The sequence below is a fragment of the Podarcis muralis genome, chromosome 15 (genome assembly GCF_964188315.1).
Source record: "Podarcis muralis chromosome 15, rPodMur119.hap1.1, whole genome shotgun sequence".
Taxonomy (NCBI): domain Eukaryota; kingdom Metazoa; phylum Chordata; class Lepidosauria; order Squamata; family Lacertidae; genus Podarcis; species Podarcis muralis.
Genome location: NC_135669.1, coordinates 16,742,885 through 16,760,540, shown reverse-complemented (window position 1 = coordinate 16,760,540; position 17,656 = coordinate 16,742,885). Strand labels below are relative to the sequence as shown.

Genomic DNA, 17,656 nt, shown 5'->3' with positions numbered 1-17,656 from the left:
CCAAAATTTGCCAGCGTACTGAAAGCAGTTGGCAACCCCTGCCCTAAAACTTGACGGATTCATCTTATACAATATATTTATATTCCTTTCTCTTGCTCTAAAACCCAGAGTTCAAAAACTGCTAATATCCCCCCCACCCTTTCCTGTATTTTTAATAAGAAGTGAAGCTTGTATGTGTATTTCCGACGTGCCGCTTGAAAATAAAACAGAAAAGGAGAAGGCATATTTTAATGGGTTTATTGGAAAGCTGCAAAGAAAAGCTTTTTGCTGTTAATTAAAAAAACACACGCCCAACTGATTTAGAAAATAATAATAATTACCCACCCATCCCTGCAAAGCTGGATGACTTTGGGAGTGGCACAAAGGCCTCACTTCTTCTGCCTACAGAAGACATACATGTCATTTCTTCCCAATGGGATGGGAGTCACAACAGAAGCAGAAGCCGCCGCCCCAGCAGGAGAACGGCTCATGCAGCTGCCACCGAAGACTGTTTCATTTGTTGACATGGTCCCAAGCCAGGGCCTCGACCCAGCCCTCAACTCCATGGAAAGCTGCCCATGCTCTGCTCCTGATCCCGGCTGTGTCAGGATATACGTACAGAAAGGAAGTGCATTGAATGATACCCTTTTGGGTTCCAGTGGTGGAGGAAGGCCCCCAAAAGCTGCTCCTCTTTGCCATTCATCAGCAGCAAGGCCGGCGACGCAGGCGGGGGCACTGGGACAGTGTGAGAAGGCTGGCAGGCGGGGGGCACCGGCCAGCCCAGGGTCTGCTGCGCCACTTGGCAGCAGGATAAGGCAGCGAGTTGGTGAGAGAACACAGGCTCCTTTCCGCAAAGTTTGTGGGGCACTGCAGGGGCAGGCGTCCTCTGCACCCCACCCCCTTGGCACACCCCCAGATCTCAGCCCCACTACAGACACTGAATAAGGCTGCCCACCCCCGGGCAAGGCTCAGCCTCTGTGCCAGCCACAGGCACCCTGGCAATCCCACGGCACAGGCGGTGGCCCCCAAATGCAAGAAGGGGCCAGGGTTAGGGGCAAGCTGGGCTACCCGCAAAGAGATGCTTCCGTCGGTCGGACTTCCTCCGTGTGCCAAACCCAGGGCAAGCGCTGGTTCAGTTTGCGTCTCCAGGGCTCTCTGCCAGCAGTCAGTAAACCCCGGGGGAGGTAGCCTGCTCTTGCTCTGGGAGGTTCAGGAAGCCTCTCCCTGCCGATGGTCTTGGGGTGCCCGCAGCTCCGCTTGCCACTCTTGCCTCCTCCTCCACCCCCAGGCAGGATGGCTGCTGTTCCGTCTCCAGCTCCTTCCCTCCATACAGGGGGATGGTCTCCTCCATCTCTAGCCCATCCTCCAGGCTCTTGGCTGTCCTGCCTTCCGAGGACCAAGGGCAGGCCATGGCATTGCCGCAGGCGGCCAGGTCAAAGGTCACGCTGTGGCGCATCAAGAACACCTCCAGCATGTAATAGAAGGTCCAGAAGACAGCAAAGCAGCCCAGCAGCATCAGGGTCTGGGAGGGGAGAAGGGGAGAGGAGAGGGAGGGGAGGTCAGAACTGGCATGGAGGTAAAAAAACCTTCGCAAAAGACAACAGACCCGGGAAGAGGGAAACCAGGGAGGGCTGAAACAGGAGTTCAAAGTTCCTATGGTCTTGTGAGCAGTGGAAAACATTGCGGGGGTGTGTGTGCTTGGGTGGTTTTTCACCCAAGTGGCACAGAATCTACCAGCAGAATAAGCTTTGCCAGGAAGGGAGTGGAAGTCACGTCTGGCTTGGCTTGGGCCACAATCCTGGCATTCAGTAGCTTTGGAGACTCGGTCTATGGCTGGCCCAGTATCACCCAGTGAACTTCGCAGCTGGCCAGGGAGGCAGTGGGTGAATGTGGTCTTGCCAGCTGAAGTCCAACACGCCAACCTCTGGCAGACCACCCTTTGCCAGCCTGCAATTATTCTGAGGCTGTCGGCGGAGCCTAACTAAGCTGAGGTCCATGGCTAGGGGGAGCTGACATGATGAGGCCCTGCATGTCAAAATTTGCCACTTCCACCACCCTAGTCTAGCCACCCCTCCCCACCAATTAGCCAAGATTACCCACAGCCTCCGATGACCCACAAGGCTGCAATAAACCTCACTGAACACACATGTTCCAGGGCTTGTCTGCTCTAAACCAATCAAAAAGGGACCCCATTATTCCACTGACCAAACCCACAGTGCCCTGTTGCGCTGACTTATCGTCAAGCCCCTGCCCCTCACTAGCTCAGTAGGTAGGGCTTGAGACTCTTAATCCTAGGGTTGTGGGTTTGATTCTCCACATTGGATGAAAAAATCCTGAATTGCAGAAGGTTTGGACTGGATGACCCTCATGACTGCTTCCAATTCAACAATTCTATTATTCTTTCTCCCTCCACTGCCTATTGAGGATCCTGTGACAGGCAGGTGTCCATTACCTTGAGGGTGTTGGTGGTGATGGTGTAAGGCTCCTGCTCAGGGATCTGCAGGCCTGGTGGGCAGGGCAAGGAAAAATCGCCATCCAGGTATCGCCCACTCATGGCCTCTTCAACCAGCCTGCAGGAGAAACAGCCTTTTCTGAATTACACCCAACAGGCAGGGGGGCAATTTTTCCTTACTTCCCTTCAGCCAGATTTTTCAGGCAGGTTCCTGTGGTCTACTCTCTCTGGCCAAAGCCTTCCCCCGCCCCCCGCCATTTCCCCCAAGATCCTGTTCTGACAGTTCCCAACCAGAAGTCCTTAAGCACAATCTGAGTGAAACGGCAGCGCTCCCGCCCACACGTGTGATTCCCAGCAATTGGTGTGGAGGTAGTGCAAAAGCCACCAGACAAAATTATCCAAGGTGGCTCGTGCTAGCTAGCCAAGCTACATATCACAAGGGAAAACAAAAAGAATGTGAAAGCCCAAAAACACCCTTTGGGTCATTGCTAGTCTGACCTAAGAAAAATTACTTCTCCCTCCCAATTAGGGTGACCAGGCCAGGCCCAGAACAGAAGTATTTATCTGCTTTGAACACATGAAATTGATCAGGGGGGATCCTTTCCAGTGGGGGCTGGGGAGCTACAAGAGTATTTTAACTGGGCATCCCCTTGCTCCTGACTGAGACTAGGGCTGGGCGATATATTGATGCATCACCCAAAACCGGTTTGAAGTCCATATCGCGATAGTGGTTTTCATAATTTGTAACCTGGCAATATACTATGAATCATGATGTTTGTAACTATGCAAAAATCACAATGTGGGGGAAAACCATGAAGCCAGCCAATGCCTCTACATAGCTCCATCCTTATTTCAGACATCGTGACAATATTGTTATATTGTGATGTTTTGCTGGTGATTTATATTGCGACGTTGAAAACCAGATATCACCCAGCCTTAACTGAGACAGAGAAATGGAGTCGAATTGTCAGGCCTGGCCACCTCCTAGCCTCTCTGACGCTCATGCCTCTGCCCCAAATCTCACCATCCTTACCTCTGTCGCTCCTTGATCTCGGCAAGGGCCCACGAGGATCCGTACAGAGTCAGCTGCCAGTGCTTCAGCACACCAGCCCCCAGGGTCTCGTCCCCTGCAAAGGAGAGGCATTGGCAGGAGAGACTAGTGAGGGAGAGGCTTGTGGGATCACACAGACAAGGGGCAAGAGGGGAGCTTGCCACCTCCAATAATAATAATAATAATAATAATAATAATAATAATAATAATAATAACAACAACAAGAACAACAATAATAATTTATTAAGTTATACCCTGCCCATCTGGCTGGGTCTCCCCAGCCACTCTGGGTGGCTTCCAACAAAGATTAAAAATACATTAAAATGTCACACATTAAAAACTTCCCTAAACAGGGTTGCCTTCAGATGTCTTCTAAATGTCAGGAGTTGTTTCTCTCTTTGACATCTGATGGGAGGGTGTTCCACAGGGCAGGAGCCACTATCAAGAAGGCCCTCTGCCTGGTTCCCTGTAGCTTTGCTTCTCGCAGTGAGGGAACCGCCAGGAGGCCCTTGGCGCTGGACCTCAGCGTCTTGGCAGAATGATAGGGGTGGAGGCACTCCTTCAGGTATACTGGGCCAAGGCCGTTTAGGGCTTTAACGGTCAGCATCAACACTTTGAATTGTGCTCAGAAATGTGCTGGGAGCCAATGTAGGTCTTTCAGGACTGGTGTTATATGGTCTCAGCGGCTGCTCCCAGTCACCAGTCTAGCTGCCCCATTCTGGATTAGTTGTAGTTTCCGGGTCACCTTCAAAGGTAGCCCCATGTAGAGCGCATTGCAGTAGTCCAAGCGGGAGATAACTAGAGCATGCACCACTCTGGCGAGACAGTCTGGGGGCAGGTGGAGTCTCAGCCTGCGTGCCAGATGGAGCTGGTAGACAGCTGCCCTGATTCCAGAATCCCTCTGGAAAAGGCAAGGGTCTCAATTCTAGGCAGTCACAGTGCTGTCAAGGAGCAGGTGAGTGGCACATGTGCAGGAAGCCATGCAAGGCTCTGAGGAGATTTCACAGCAAGAACCACATGGGGTGAAAGGAGGGGGCAAGAGTCCTCCCTCTGGGGAAAGAGGGAGTGAAGCTGCAGGACTCACCAACATCCCGGATCAAGAGGCGGTAGGTGCCCTGCGCCTCCTCACCCCAACAGCGCACGGTGGAGAAGGTCCAGTCCGCAAAGCCACTGGGATCCCTACAGGAGAGACGGAGGACATGGAATCTGTGCAGCGTCCACAGAGCTTGGAATCCCTGCAAGGGCCTGCAAGACAGAGCTGTTCCACCAGGCCTTTGGCCAAAGCACAGTCTGACCCCCTCCTTTGGTAATCCTCACAGAACTCTAGCCCAATGGTTGCCATTAATTTGATTTTGAATTGATTTTAAAATGAACTGATCTTAGAATACTGTGTTACTTTTATTGTCGTTAGCTGCTCTGAAACCTGGCTTCGGCTGGGGAGGGCGGGATATAAATAAAATTTTATTATTTATTATTATTAATCGGAAAGAGGTTTATCTGAGGGGCTGGTGTTGCGCTTGGCGATCCCCCCACCTGCTTCCTTCCAGGGGCAGCCCTACTCACGAGTCCATGCTCCGCGGCGTCCCGATCCAAGACTTCATGCCGCTGGGACAGAGGAGGCGGATGTCCAGGTTGCCACGCCGGGGGTGGGTGATGGTGACGGTCACAGCCACGTGCTCCAGGGTCCTCATCCCCGAGAGCTCCAGGTCAGCTTCTGTGACTGAGAAGGGAGAGAAGCATCTGCACAATGGCCGCTTGCCCTGGAACCCTAAGCGCTCCTCCTCCTGCAAGGCCTTGGGAAGGCTGTGCATGAGCATAGGGGGTGTGCGGGCATCATCCTGGCATGGATGCAAGTGGGACGATGCCCATGGTCCACAAACCACAGCTGGGCCTAATTGATTGCAGCAAACATCTGGATGACCTCCAGTGAGCACGACTTGTGCCATCTGTGCGCACGCCAACTACTCGCGGCGTTACTTGCGCATGTGGGGCTCGGGACCAGGGTGCCACTCTGGGAGCAGCAGGTGGGAAGCAAGAAGCAGAGGCGCTGACCAGGCTCAGATCTGCTCCTCCTAGCTTCCTGCCTTAAAAGCTCCTCCAAGTTTTGGCCACCTCCATGGAAGGCTCTTCCTAAGCTCCTCCATCAAAAAAGTACCTTCCTCACAGGAAGCTACCAAAGAGGAGCCTGGATGCTGGATCAGGCCGAAGGGGCCCACCTAGCTTAGTATCCTGTTCTCACGGTAGCCACCCTGTTGCCCCAAAGCAATGTTTCCCAAACCTGGGTCTCTAGCTGTTTGTTGGACTACAACTCCCATCATCCCTAGCTAGCAGGACCAGTGTTCAGGGGTGATGGGAACTGTAGTCAAAAAAAACAAAAACAAAAAAACAGCTGGAGACCCAAGTATGGGGAAACGCTGCTGCAAAGGGAAGCCTACAAGCAAGACCCCGCGATCTCCCTTTCAAGGCTGCAGTTCCCTCCACCCTCAGAGCCTGACTCTTGCATTCCTCTCTGGGGTTCAGACGCTTTCTGGCATTTCCTACCCTTCTGTTTGTTGTTTCACATTTCGCCGGAGAGAATTCCTTTTACGGGAAACAGGCGCGGAGCAGCCCTGGACTCCCTTCCAAGGACTCCAAGGCTCTGGGGAAGGCTGGGAACAAGCTGAAGCCCACAGGGGGGATCTCTCCCCCCCCCCCAACCTTAGGATCATGTTGCATCTTCCTAGAGCTCCCCAAGGGCCTCCCCAGGGCATGTTGACTAGAGGAAGGGTTTTCTTTTAGTATTGATGGGGTAGTGGGGGGGGGGGGAGGACCCAAGACAGCCCCCCCACGCCTCCCCATCCTAATAAGTTTTCAGTACTGGCCCCGACTTCGTGGAACGCTCTGTCACAAGAGACTAGGACCCTGTGGGACTTGACATCTTTCCGCAGGGCCTGCAAGACAGAGCTGTTCCGCCTGGCCTTAGGTTTGGACTCAGTCTGACCCTTATGTTTCCCTCCCCTTATGGTTTTGATCTATGGGCTATTACAGTGGTACCTCCGGTTATGTACTTAATTTGTTCCAGAGGTCCGGTCTTAACCTGAAGCTGTTCTTAACCTGAAGCACCACTTTAGCTAATGGGGCCTCCTGCTGCTGCTGCGCCGCCACCGCACGATTTCTGTTCTCATCCTGAAGCAAAGTTCTTAACCTGAGGTAATATTTCTGGGTTAGCGGAGTCTGTAACCTGAAGCGTATGTAACCTGAGGTACCACTGTATGGGCTATTATTAAAATGAGGCTGCATTTTAAATTGTTTTCCCCCCTCCCCTATTATGTTTTTATTGTAATCTTACTGGTGTTAGCCGCCCTGAGCCCGGCCCTGGCTGGAGAGGGTGGGGTATAAATATATTATTATTATTATTATTATTATTATTATTATTATTATTATTACTACTACTACTACTACTATTATGGCACTCATGTTTCTCAGGCACGGCTGGCCCTCTGCACTCTGACAAGGCAAAGCGTTCAGCAGTCCCATGGTGGGGAGAGTCAAAATCTCCCTGCTCAAGTCCTGCCCGCCTGTGGTGCTGGAGAGGCACTGCTAGGTCAGTGGGTCTCTCTCACCGGTGGACAACGTGAGCCGCACGCCCTGCAAGAAATCTCCCCCGTTGCACGAAGGAAGAACACGAATTAGGAGGCCTCGAGGCTTCTCAAGGAAAACAGAGGGATGAAACCACCTCTGGGAGGCATCAGTAGCTGGGGAAGAGAGGTCTCGCAATGTGTGTGTGTGTGTCTTGTTTGTGTGGATGGAAGCTGGCCAAGACAGGAGCTGCCGCATTGCCTAAAATGGGCAGAGGGAGCCTCTAGCTTGGGCAAGCATCCATGCACACACATCCTGCTGAGGCGGCCTGGCGTTGGTTGGGGTAAAGAGGAGGGGGCAGCACAGCAGTTCCAGCTCCCTCCCCCCTCCCCCGGCCGCAGCGTGAGAGTTTGCACAAACGCTCCCCGATTCCGCACTCTCCCCACCAAACTCGGACTGACCACCGTTGGTCGGAATGATGGAAAGTGCAAGGAGCATCGCTCTCCAACCTGCTAATTGACAGGGGTCCCAAACCAAGGGGAGGTTCTCCTCTCAAAGCTCCCTCATTTCAAAGGAAGAAGAGCTTCCAAGTGGTTCCTGCCCCAGGGAGTTCCAAAGGTTGAAACTTGTTTTTTAGATCTAGCATGGCTCCCCCACTCCCAAGCAGTTGCGGGATCTGTAGTTTTGCACAGGAACAGGGAATTCCTTTGGAGGGCGACAGGCTTTCACAGGCCTGCCCCTTCCTGGGTTCACAGGGGACGTCAGGGCAGTTAAACCAGCTGAGATTTATTAGTTCATGCCCCTCCCCTCCCCCCTCCCCTCCAAGCTCCACGAACCATTCCAGGTGACCTCCAGCTGCTGTGGCGCCATGGGGATGGTTTTGCTCTCCTTCAAGATGGGACTGACGTAGGAGGCCAGGTAAGGGACCGACTCCCAGATCTGCCAGTAGGGGAGAAGAAAGAGAGGAGAAGGGGAGCGCTGAGCACCACACAGAGCTTTCTTCTGCTGGCCCCTGCATGCAGCGCCCTATACACGACGCTATGCCCCACCGTCCAGAAAAGGAGGGAGCAGGGGGCACTCAGCCCAAAGTCATTTCACGCAGGATCCTAGAATTGCAGAGTTGGAAGGGACACCGAGGGATATCTAGTCCAACCCCCTGAAATCTCAACCAAAGCCTCCCTGATGGCTGACCACTCAATCTCTTGAATGGAGAGTCCACCGCCTTCAGAGGGAGTCCGTTCCACCGCTGAACAGCTCTTCCTGTGAGAAAGCAATAAAACCGCTGGCACATTTGCAAAGCTAAGCAGGGTCCGGTCTGGTTTCAAATTGGATGGGGGACCACATGTTGAGATCCCTGCATTGCAGGGGACTGGACTGGATGACCCTTGGTGTATTCCTTCCAACTCTACAATTCTATTATTCTAAGGTTTTGTTCGAAATGAGTATTTCTTGCAATTTGAATTCACTGATTCTGGTCCCACCAGAAAACAAGCATGCTTCACCTTGCATGTGAAAGCCCTTCAGATATCTGAAGATGGCTCTTATACCACCAGTTCATCTCCAGGCCTTAATTGTGGAAAAACAACTTTGCAAGCCTGTCAGCTTGCAGACATCGCCCCAGCCCTTTCAGCCTGCAGTGAGGGGTGTGGGGGTCTTGTATGGGGCAGCAAGTCCATCCCAATACTCTCTGGCCCCTGCCCCATGCTTCTGGCTGAAGACTATAATGCCCAGGTGGAGGGCAGCCCCCTAGATGCATCAATCCTTTCTCCCTTTCTCTGGGAATGGGGTGGGGGGGAACAGGACCCAAATGAGAACCATGGGGCAGACAGCTGCCTTCCCCCCACATTCTGACAAGCAGCCCTGGTCCTTGGTCCTCTTCCTGCTGACTACCTTGGCCGCGTTGACCAGCCTCCAAGCGTTCAGCAAGCCAAACCCGTGCTGGTGACTGTGGCTGAGGCCGGCCTGGTTGACATCCCAGCTGGCCCGGTTGTCTTCATACTGCAAAGGGAGGCAGGGAGCTGATTAGCTGGGGCAAGAGCTTGGGCCTCGGACAGGGAAGGTGGGAGAGACCGTGGCTTCAGAGGATGGAGGGGGCTTTGATGCTGCTGTGACCCAGGTAGCCTGGGAGCCACTGCAGAGAGTAGGATGCAAGGCTGGATCTGAAACGCTGAATCAGCAGGGCCGAAAGGAGCAGGGAAGGATGCAGTTCTGGATCTGAAACGGTCCGGCTGGCAGTCCCCCTGCCCAAGCGTCCTGCTTCATTGATACGCCTTTGAATCGGCATGAGGTTATGGGAGGAGGGGAGAACAGAGCCACACCCCACTCCTCCTTTTCCAGGTCTCTGGGATGGGAGTGGTTGGCTCAGCACCAGCACTGATTCAGTTGAGCATCATATCCAAACTCACTGAAACATTCACCCAGAGTTCTCAAGTCCAGCCACCCAGACCCCTGAGAAATGAAGGGGATGAGGAGGAGGGCTTGCAGAGATTACTGTGCCTGGGGGGTGGGTTGTGGGTTTAGGGTTGCTCTCGACCCCACTGATTCAGGCATGGGATTGTGGGAGGCGGGGGTACCTCTTTGGGACCATGCAGAGGCCCACACTGCCATACTCCTTCGGGTTTCTGCATCCCACCCCCAAGACCTAACCCTGGTGGCTCAATTCATCATCAAAGGATCGATGGAGAGCAGAGAACATAAGAATAGCTCGCAGGATCAGGCCAAAGGCCCATCTAGTCCAGCAACTTGTTTTCATGTTGGCCAACCAGAGGGAAAACCACAAGCAGGATCCGACCACAAGAGTCCTCTCCTTACTGTGGTTTTCAGCACGTGACATTGCTGCCCGCAACTGTGGAAACAAAGCACTGCCATCGTGGCTAGTAGCAACCGATAGCTCTCTCTTCTCCGTGAATATCTCGAACCATCTTTTTAGGCTGGCGGCCATTGGTGGCTCTTGTGGGAGGGAGTTCCACAGTTTAGCAATGCCCTGTGGGAAGGAGGTGTCAGGATTTTGCCATGGACTGCCTCGTCTCTTTCAGCTCAGTCTGCTTCCTTCCTTGCGTTTCCATCCTGCAGCTGGGCTTGGGCTCTGTTAGCCGGGAACCAGTCTCCTGCCGGCTGCCCCCCTCCCCATCTGGGCATGGCTGGCACTGTGAAGGTTGCCCACAGAGGAAGAGAGATGGGAGGGGGTGCTACAAAGGCGCCCTGGTCTCACCTTGGTGGCTGTGAAGACAATGATGTGCTGGATGTCCCGCCAGGTGAGACAGGGACGCACCTGCAGCATCAGGGCGATCATGCCAGCAGCCAGGGGGGCTGCAGCAGAGGTGCCGGTGTGCCCCTCCGTGCACCCGGTGCCCCTCTGCAAATCCCAGTCTGTGGTTGCCTGGAAAGAGAAGAGCAGGAAGCTGGAGGTCACTGGTTTGAATGGAATGTTTCTGGTGCCAGAGGGAGGGCTGGCTAATCTAGAGGCGTCAGGCTTTGGCTGGGGCTTCTGGGAGGTCCAGCCCCAAACAAATGGAGGGCACCAGTTCAGGGAAGGTGGCTGCAACTCAACCCAATTTCCAAGGTAGGATCCAGCAAACACCTGCCTGGATGCATCATACAACGCCCATCTTGCATCTTTCACTTCCACCCTTGAAAGATCATCCTTCCGCCGCTGTAAACATGAGTAAGCCCGTTCGGCAGGACTGCCTTGTGTGCTCCATAAAGCCTTTATTTATTTTCTCTTCCTGGGACCAGGCAGGCTGCTCTGCAACTGAGCTTAGTGGGCACTTTTTTCAGGGAGGATGGGGCTCCAAGCAGGTGGGAGGGAAGGTCACTCTGGAAGGAGCCCAGGTCAAAACAGCTCTGGACCACTTTTCCTTGGGATGGACTAGCAAAGCTTGTCTGTCTGTCTGTCTGTCTGTCTGTCTGTCTGTCTGTCTCACTCTCACACAGCTGCCTAAGAAGAGTTCTGGGGGATTTAACCATGTCAAAGATTCAGTTGGTGTGAATATAATCTTGGTACTGCTTCTCAAAATGGAATTACATAATAAGAGTAATAATACTCTAAGCATGCCCCCCCCCCCCCGCAAATAATGAAGCCCTGGGCAACTGGTCTGACCCTGGCTCCCCCCACCATCATTGCACTACAAACCTATCTCCTTCCTCTCTGAGGTCAGGTTTCTGCAAGTTGGGATGGGTGCAGAATACGGACCGAATCAATCCTTGTTTCTGGCAGCCCATGGAAGTAATCCACTTCGTGCCTGTCTGTTTTGGGTGACTTGGAGCCCCTGGTCTGGCTCTGAAGCTGCAAGGATAGCATTTCATGTGCCTTCCTTCCACCTTAGTGGTTCAGTCCACCCCTTTGTAATACCCAGTGCCTGATTTGCACATGCAACTCTGGGTGGGTGGGGTGGGGAGACATATTGGGGTTTCCCACTGCAGAGACTTGAACGCTATGTGGCAGCTCTGCTGGACTGTGCAATAAACCAGGTGGAGAATCCCCTTTGTTGAAAGAGGGGGAGATGGAGGCAAAGGCAGTAAACCAGCACAAGGGATTGGCAGCTACTGGATTTCTGCCTTTGTTCCTTCCTTCCTCCCACCTGCTGCTGTGGCTCAAAGGGGGCTGGGTCCATTTTTGCACCACTTCCAGCATCATCCATTTGGGTTTGGGGACAAGGGAGCCACCTGGCTGCTTCTACTCCAACCAGCCCAGGAGAGCCTTGAGCAGGGGAGGGAGATGTCTTTGCTGGCAAAGACAATGCCACAGAAGGGAGGAGGCCATTTAAGCAGACATAAAAGGAAATACAAAGGAAAACGGAATGATGCACCTTAAGGGGGGGGGCAGTGAAGGAATGCATAGCGCAAAACCAGACCAGACACTTGGAGAACAAAATGTCCTACACTTGTGGCACTGTTTTTAAAGGATTAGTAGCAAGCTGCAAGGGGAGGGAGATTTGGATTGGGGGCATTATTATTATTATTATTATTATTATTATTATTATTATTATTACAGTTGTATCTCGGAAGTCAAACGGAATCCTTTCTGGAAGTCCGTTTGACTTCCAAAACGTTCAGAAACCACAGCACGGCTTCTGATTGGCTGCAGGAAGCTCCTGCAGCCAATCGGAAGCCCCATCGGACGTTCAGCTTCCAAAAATAGTTCACAAACCGGAACAGTCACTTCCGGGTTTGCGGTGTTTGGGAGTCAAAACGTTTGAGAACTAAGCTGTTTGAAAACCAAGGTACAATTGTATTAATAATAATAATAATAATAATAATAATAATAATAATAATAATGAATTTTGTTTTAATCTTGCCCAAGGCAACCCAAAGAGACTTACAAACAAAGAAAAAGCCCCACATAGATATATTAAACCAAGGGGGAAAACAAAATGCATTAAAAACAGCCCACACGCTTCTAAAAAGCTACTGATAACTAAAAGCCAAAACTAAGATGGGATAGTCAAACCCAGCCACCCCCCCGTAACATGCTATATTGAGAGCCCCAGCCAGTTGCATGGGGGCATGTATTAACTATCATCCTCGCCATCTGCCTTTCACCCTAAATTCGCAGGGCAGGTTACAACAATTCAAACACAGCATGTAGGTACTTGTATGGTATCTGCATGTCTCAGGGAGTGATTAAGATCAGGACATCTGTATTTGGGGAGAAGAGGTTAATTGGCTCCAGTGCCCCCACTGCTTCCTTGATTTAACTAGCAGCCCATTTGCTTGCATTTAAAGGAAGCTGGGCAATTTCTCTGAGCTCTCCTTCTGCAACAGGCTGTTTTGCTCTTAGTTCTATCGCAAATAAATTAGAGGCAGGCCTAAGAAGAGTGAGGGGGGTGTTTTTTTTGGGGGGGGGAGGTTGCTCCTGTCATGCCTTGCCTACAAGGTCCTAGACGCACCTGGCCAGCCATTCGAGCAACAGGAAGCTGGCCTAGGTGGACTCTTGCTCCGTGATCGAGCAAGGCAATGTTTATGCATTCTTGCTTTTTAAAAAGATCACAGCTCTGTTCTAACTGTGCCGGTGGAAAGGTCTGGCTGCCTCCTTCTGCCTTGCCAAGCACAGTCCTCCCCTCCCGCCGCTGACTTTTAGGTTGAGCGTGGAACCGTTCTGTCGGCTGCTGACAGCTGTTATTTGCACTTGGACACGAGATGCACGTTTTCAAACATGCACTAGCTTGGCCAGGAAGCACCAACAGGAGCCAAGAAACTGGGTTAAATTCTTCCCATTAAGGACACAGTAGAACATCATGCGAAAATCCCCTTGTGGCAACGGGAAGAAGAGCTAACTCTGGAGTTTGCAAAAGCCCTGCAGAGCAGAGCACACCAGGCTCCTTGCATGCAACCTAAATAATAATAATAATAATAATAATAATAATAATAATAATAATAATATATTATATATACCCCGCCTATCTGGCTGGATTTCCCTATCAGTGCCTGCAGGAAAGACCTTTGCTGGCATGGGTGAGGCCCCCATTGCAGGCTCTGGGGGGCATGACAAGGCACTTTTAAACCCATTGGGTGGCCCAATGCTGCGCAACGGCAGCATTTGGAAGCTGCTGGACTTACAATGCTCCTCATCATCTTGTCTCCCCCGCTGAAAGTCACAGCCAGCATGGAGGCGCACTCCTCAGCATAAAAGGGCATGTACCCCATCTCATCCACCGCTCCTGGAGGGAAAGAAGAGGCCAAAATAAAAGGGTTGAAGAAAGTGGCACATACACACAATTTACTATTTAGTAATACAGGGATAAGTACTTAATTCGTTCTGGAGGTCCATTCTTAACCTGAAACTGTTCTTAACCTGAAGCACCACTTTAGCTAATGGGCCCTCCTGCTGCCGCCGCGCCGCCGGAGCACAATTTCTGCTCTCATCCTGAAGCAAAGTTCTTAACCCGAGGTAATATTTCTGGGTTAGCAGAGTCTGTAAGCTGAAGTGTATGTAACCCGAGGTACCACTGTATCCTGAAAATGTTTTCAGTGGGATAAACAGAGCCAAGCCACTAGCAGGACAGCTCTGGGGGAATGGGGACAAGATTTGGACATTTGCAGCAAGACACGTGAAACAAAGTCATGAAAAATAACCTCCCCCCTGCCGTGCCCCCTGAATGCTTTGATTTGTCTCCTGCCTTGTGGGCAGCTTCCCAGAACACACAAGCATAGGCTTATTCATCCGGCGCAGCCTGGCGACTGAAGCAGGGGAGGGGAGAGGGGAGAAAATCTCAGTGGTGGCTGCAGAGTAATGCTTTTCCTTGGGACCCCAGCTGTGCCCAACTCAAGTTCCTGCGTTAGGAAAACATATGCAAGCTCCGAAGGGCTCCTTGAGGGAACCTGGATTTCAGAAAGGGCTTGGAGCCCAATGCATCTGTCTGTCTGTCTGTCTGTCTGTCTGTCTGTCTGTCTCACAGACACAAACCTTCTGCACAAAGCTCCCGCCTGCCCATGTTGTCATATTGTCGGTCCGTTGACAACAGTCCATTGTCAACACTTGCATCTTACGAATGGCCTGCGTACAGATGTCGACTATGTTTAGATACATAGGACAATATTTGGAATGAGTTTATGCAGAATGAAGTAGGCTATTACCATCTATATGTTTTAGGATAATAACACTATATCAAATTTATGTAAGAATGGGAGTATAGTACATTGCTCTTCTTTGGGGGGGTACCGTATTTTTCGCCCCATAGGGCGCACCTAGTTTTTTGGGGGGCAAACAAAGGGGGGGAAATTCTTTCCCCCCAGGCGCGGGGCTGGGGGGGGGAGCCTGAGCTTCCCCCAACCCCAGCCCCCAGAACAGGCTGCTATCCGCAAGCCTCTCCAGGCTTGCAGATATCTGCCCGAAGCCCGGAGTGCGCTGCTCAGGGCGCCCCAGGCTTCGGGGTGCAGGCTGCTATCCTTAAGCCTAGGGAGCCCAGCGGGAGCTCCCACGGGCTCCCCAGGCTTGAGGATATCTGCCCAAAGCCTGGAGAGCGAGAGGGGTTGGTGCGCACCGACCCCTCTCGCTCTCCAGGCTTCAGCGAAAGCCTGCATTCGCCCCATAGGACGCACACACATATCCCCTTCATTTTTGGAGGGGAAAAAGTGCGTCCTAAAGGGCGAAAAATATGGTATATATTGTTACAAAAGCCCACTGCCTACACCTCTTTCTGCCAAGCCGTGGCAGGAATGCATGGGGCCACTAGCACACACCCCGGATCTGTGTCCCTTTGGAGAGTAGAAGGCACAGCAGAGACTGTCCTGCTTTAAGAAATATGGGTTTTTCTCCCACATATTTACGCCTTCAGTCTGCATGGAGGGAGTCCAGATCTTACAGCGTGGCCCAAAGCATTGCAGGCAGTCCTCCTTTCTTCTCCCTTGCCAAGATGGATCCCAGCCTTTCTTCCCCTTTCTTCTTCCCAGAAGCACCTTAACTTCCTCCAGAGCCGTTACCCTGGCAACCTTCCTAATCTCCAGTCTCTGGTCACACCTGGGGCAAGAAGGTCTGTTCTCTTCTTGATGACCCTGAACAAGTTCGTTCTTCCATCAGCCAGCCAGCTAGGCTGGTTTGTATAAGGCAGCCTGGGAATTCCCTGTCTGGCACAGCCCTGCCGTTTATGGTTTTTTTTTAAAAAAAAAAATTATACTTCTCAGGTTTATACATTTCACTAATTTACAATCATTTTGACATTTCAAAAATTGACTTCCTTCCCTCTCTTTCTGTGGTTCCTTAAATTTATTTTTAATATCTTCTGCATATCCAAATTAACTTAATTTGCTCATTTATTCATCTTCTTTAAATACTGTATATACTCTTATGAAACTGCAGGTTATTACAATAATCCTGCCAATGTTTTTATCTGTTTACAATTTTTCTGTAAATATTCCATAAACCATTTCCATTCTTTTATTTAAAAAAAATTGTTATCTCGATTCTTATAATTCCGGTAAGTTTCGCCATTTCTGCATATTCCATGAGTTTTTGTATCTGTTCTTCTTTTGCTGCTTCTTTCCATTTTGGGGCAAATCACATTCTTTCCACTGTAGTAGCATACATGAATAGAGGTTTACGTTTTAATCCATTCCCCAATTCATCAAACCCTGGTATTTATTAATTTCTAGGGTTTAGGGGTACTGTAACAATATAGAGTGGTATCTCTGGTTGTGGACGGGATGCGTTCTGGAGGTCCAGTCGGATCCTGAGGTTTCTGCAAACTGAGGACCGCTTCTGCGCATGTGCGCATGGCGAAACCCAGTAAAATACTTCCGGGTCTGCTCTGCGCGCATCCCAAAGTTTACATAACCAGAGAGCTGCGTAAACGGAGGTACGACTGTATATATTCTTTCCTATACACATCTTTGATTCCCCCCCTCACTTGCCTCAATTCCCCCCCCCCTTTGAATCACTTTATTTCATTATAATTGAAATTCTTCCAGTAAAAATATTAATACAGTGCTACCCTGGATACAAACGGGATCCATTCTGGAGCCCCGTTCGCATCCTGAAGCGAACGTAACACGCGACTGCACATGTGCGGGTTGCATTTCGCCGCTTCCGCTGATGCGCATGACGTCATTTTGAACATCTGCGCATGCGCGAGTGGTAAAACCCCAAAGTAACGTGTTCCGTTACTTCCGGGTCACCGCAGAGCGCAACCCGAAAACGCTTAACCTGAAGCGTATTCATCCCGAGGTATGACTGTAAAAAACAGGCGCCTGCCTGCCCTATTACCGATGGTGACGGTGTAGATGGAATTGGCGTAGCCATCATAGTTGCAATTGTCATTGTGCTGCCCTCCGTTCCCACTGGCAACCACAAAGATACTGCCAAAGCCCTGGCGGCCGGCCATCACCCCATGCTGCAAAGCGGCCTGAAAGGAAAAGGGGTGGGTTAGCTGAGTGAGCAGGGGCGACCTTGCCCCACCCATCTCACAATACAGGGCACACACACCCCCAGCCCCCTTGCTAAAGAACTTCCAGCAAGGACAATGGAAAGCCCTAGAAAGCCCACAGGACAGGGGTCCTAGACCTTTCAGCTCCCTCAAAACCTGTGCATGCGATCCGGTGGTTCACAGCTGATCACACACAGAAGGCTGCTTCCTTCCTCCAGAGCCACCCTGTGAGGCCCAGTGTTCTCCAGGTCTCTCGGGCCGGCAGGGAAGAAGATGGCAGAACTCGAACTCCGTACCTTCCCAAGCTGGTGAGGACCATCCACGGTTTTGCCGTCGTCATCGGGGCCCCAGCTGCGAAGGGAAATGCAGGGAAACAGAACTTAGGGACAAATCTGAGGGTCACAACAACCTGGGGTATCTAAGGTAAATCTAACTGTTGGAGATGCAATAGGGATAACACTTCTCTAAAATGTATGTTTTTCCATTGTCCTATATCAAAAGGTTTTTGGTAGATGCTAACTGAAACTATCAACAGAACGAAATAAAAAAATTCCTTCCAGTAGCACCTTAGAGACCAACAAAGTTTGTTATTGGCATGAGCTTTCGTGTGCATGCACACTTCTTCAGATACAGATGTGTATCTGAAGAAGTCTGCATGCACATGTAAGCACATACCAATAACTAACTTAGTTGGTCTCTAAGGTGCTACTGGAAGGAATTTATTTTGTTTCAACTACGGCAGACCAACACGGCTAC

At 51.3% G+C, this 17,656-nt stretch overlaps 1 protein-coding gene across 2 annotated transcripts in view; it reads right to left on the bottom strand.

Annotated features, from left to right (window-relative positions):
- Window positions 1-221: 221 nt before the first annotated feature.
- Window positions 222-17,656, bottom strand: part of PCSK7 (proprotein convertase subtilisin/kexin type 7) — a 30,357-nt gene continuing 12,922 nt past the window's right edge. For both annotated transcript variants that reach the window (XM_028708274.2, XM_028708271.2), the window contains exons 6-16: window positions 17,197-17,251; window positions 16,741-16,879; window positions 13,599-13,699; window positions 10,252-10,419; window positions 8,931-9,038; window positions 7,877-7,979; window positions 5,046-5,202; window positions 4,567-4,661; window positions 3,465-3,558; window positions 2,432-2,549; window positions 222-1,501 (exon numbers count right to left, since the gene is read on the bottom strand). In XM_028708274.2, coding sequence (XP_028564107.2) covers window positions 1,145-1,501; window positions 2,432-2,549; window positions 3,465-3,558; window positions 4,567-4,661; window positions 5,046-5,202; window positions 7,877-7,979; window positions 8,931-9,038; window positions 10,252-10,419; window positions 13,599-13,699; window positions 16,741-16,879; window positions 17,197-17,251 — 1,495 coding nt within the window. In that variant the 3' untranslated portion in view covers window positions 222-1,144. The remainder of the gene's footprint in view (window positions 1,502-2,431; window positions 2,550-3,464; window positions 3,559-4,566; window positions 4,662-5,045; window positions 5,203-7,876; window positions 7,980-8,930; window positions 9,039-10,251; window positions 10,420-13,598; window positions 13,700-16,740; window positions 16,880-17,196; window positions 17,252-17,656) is intronic.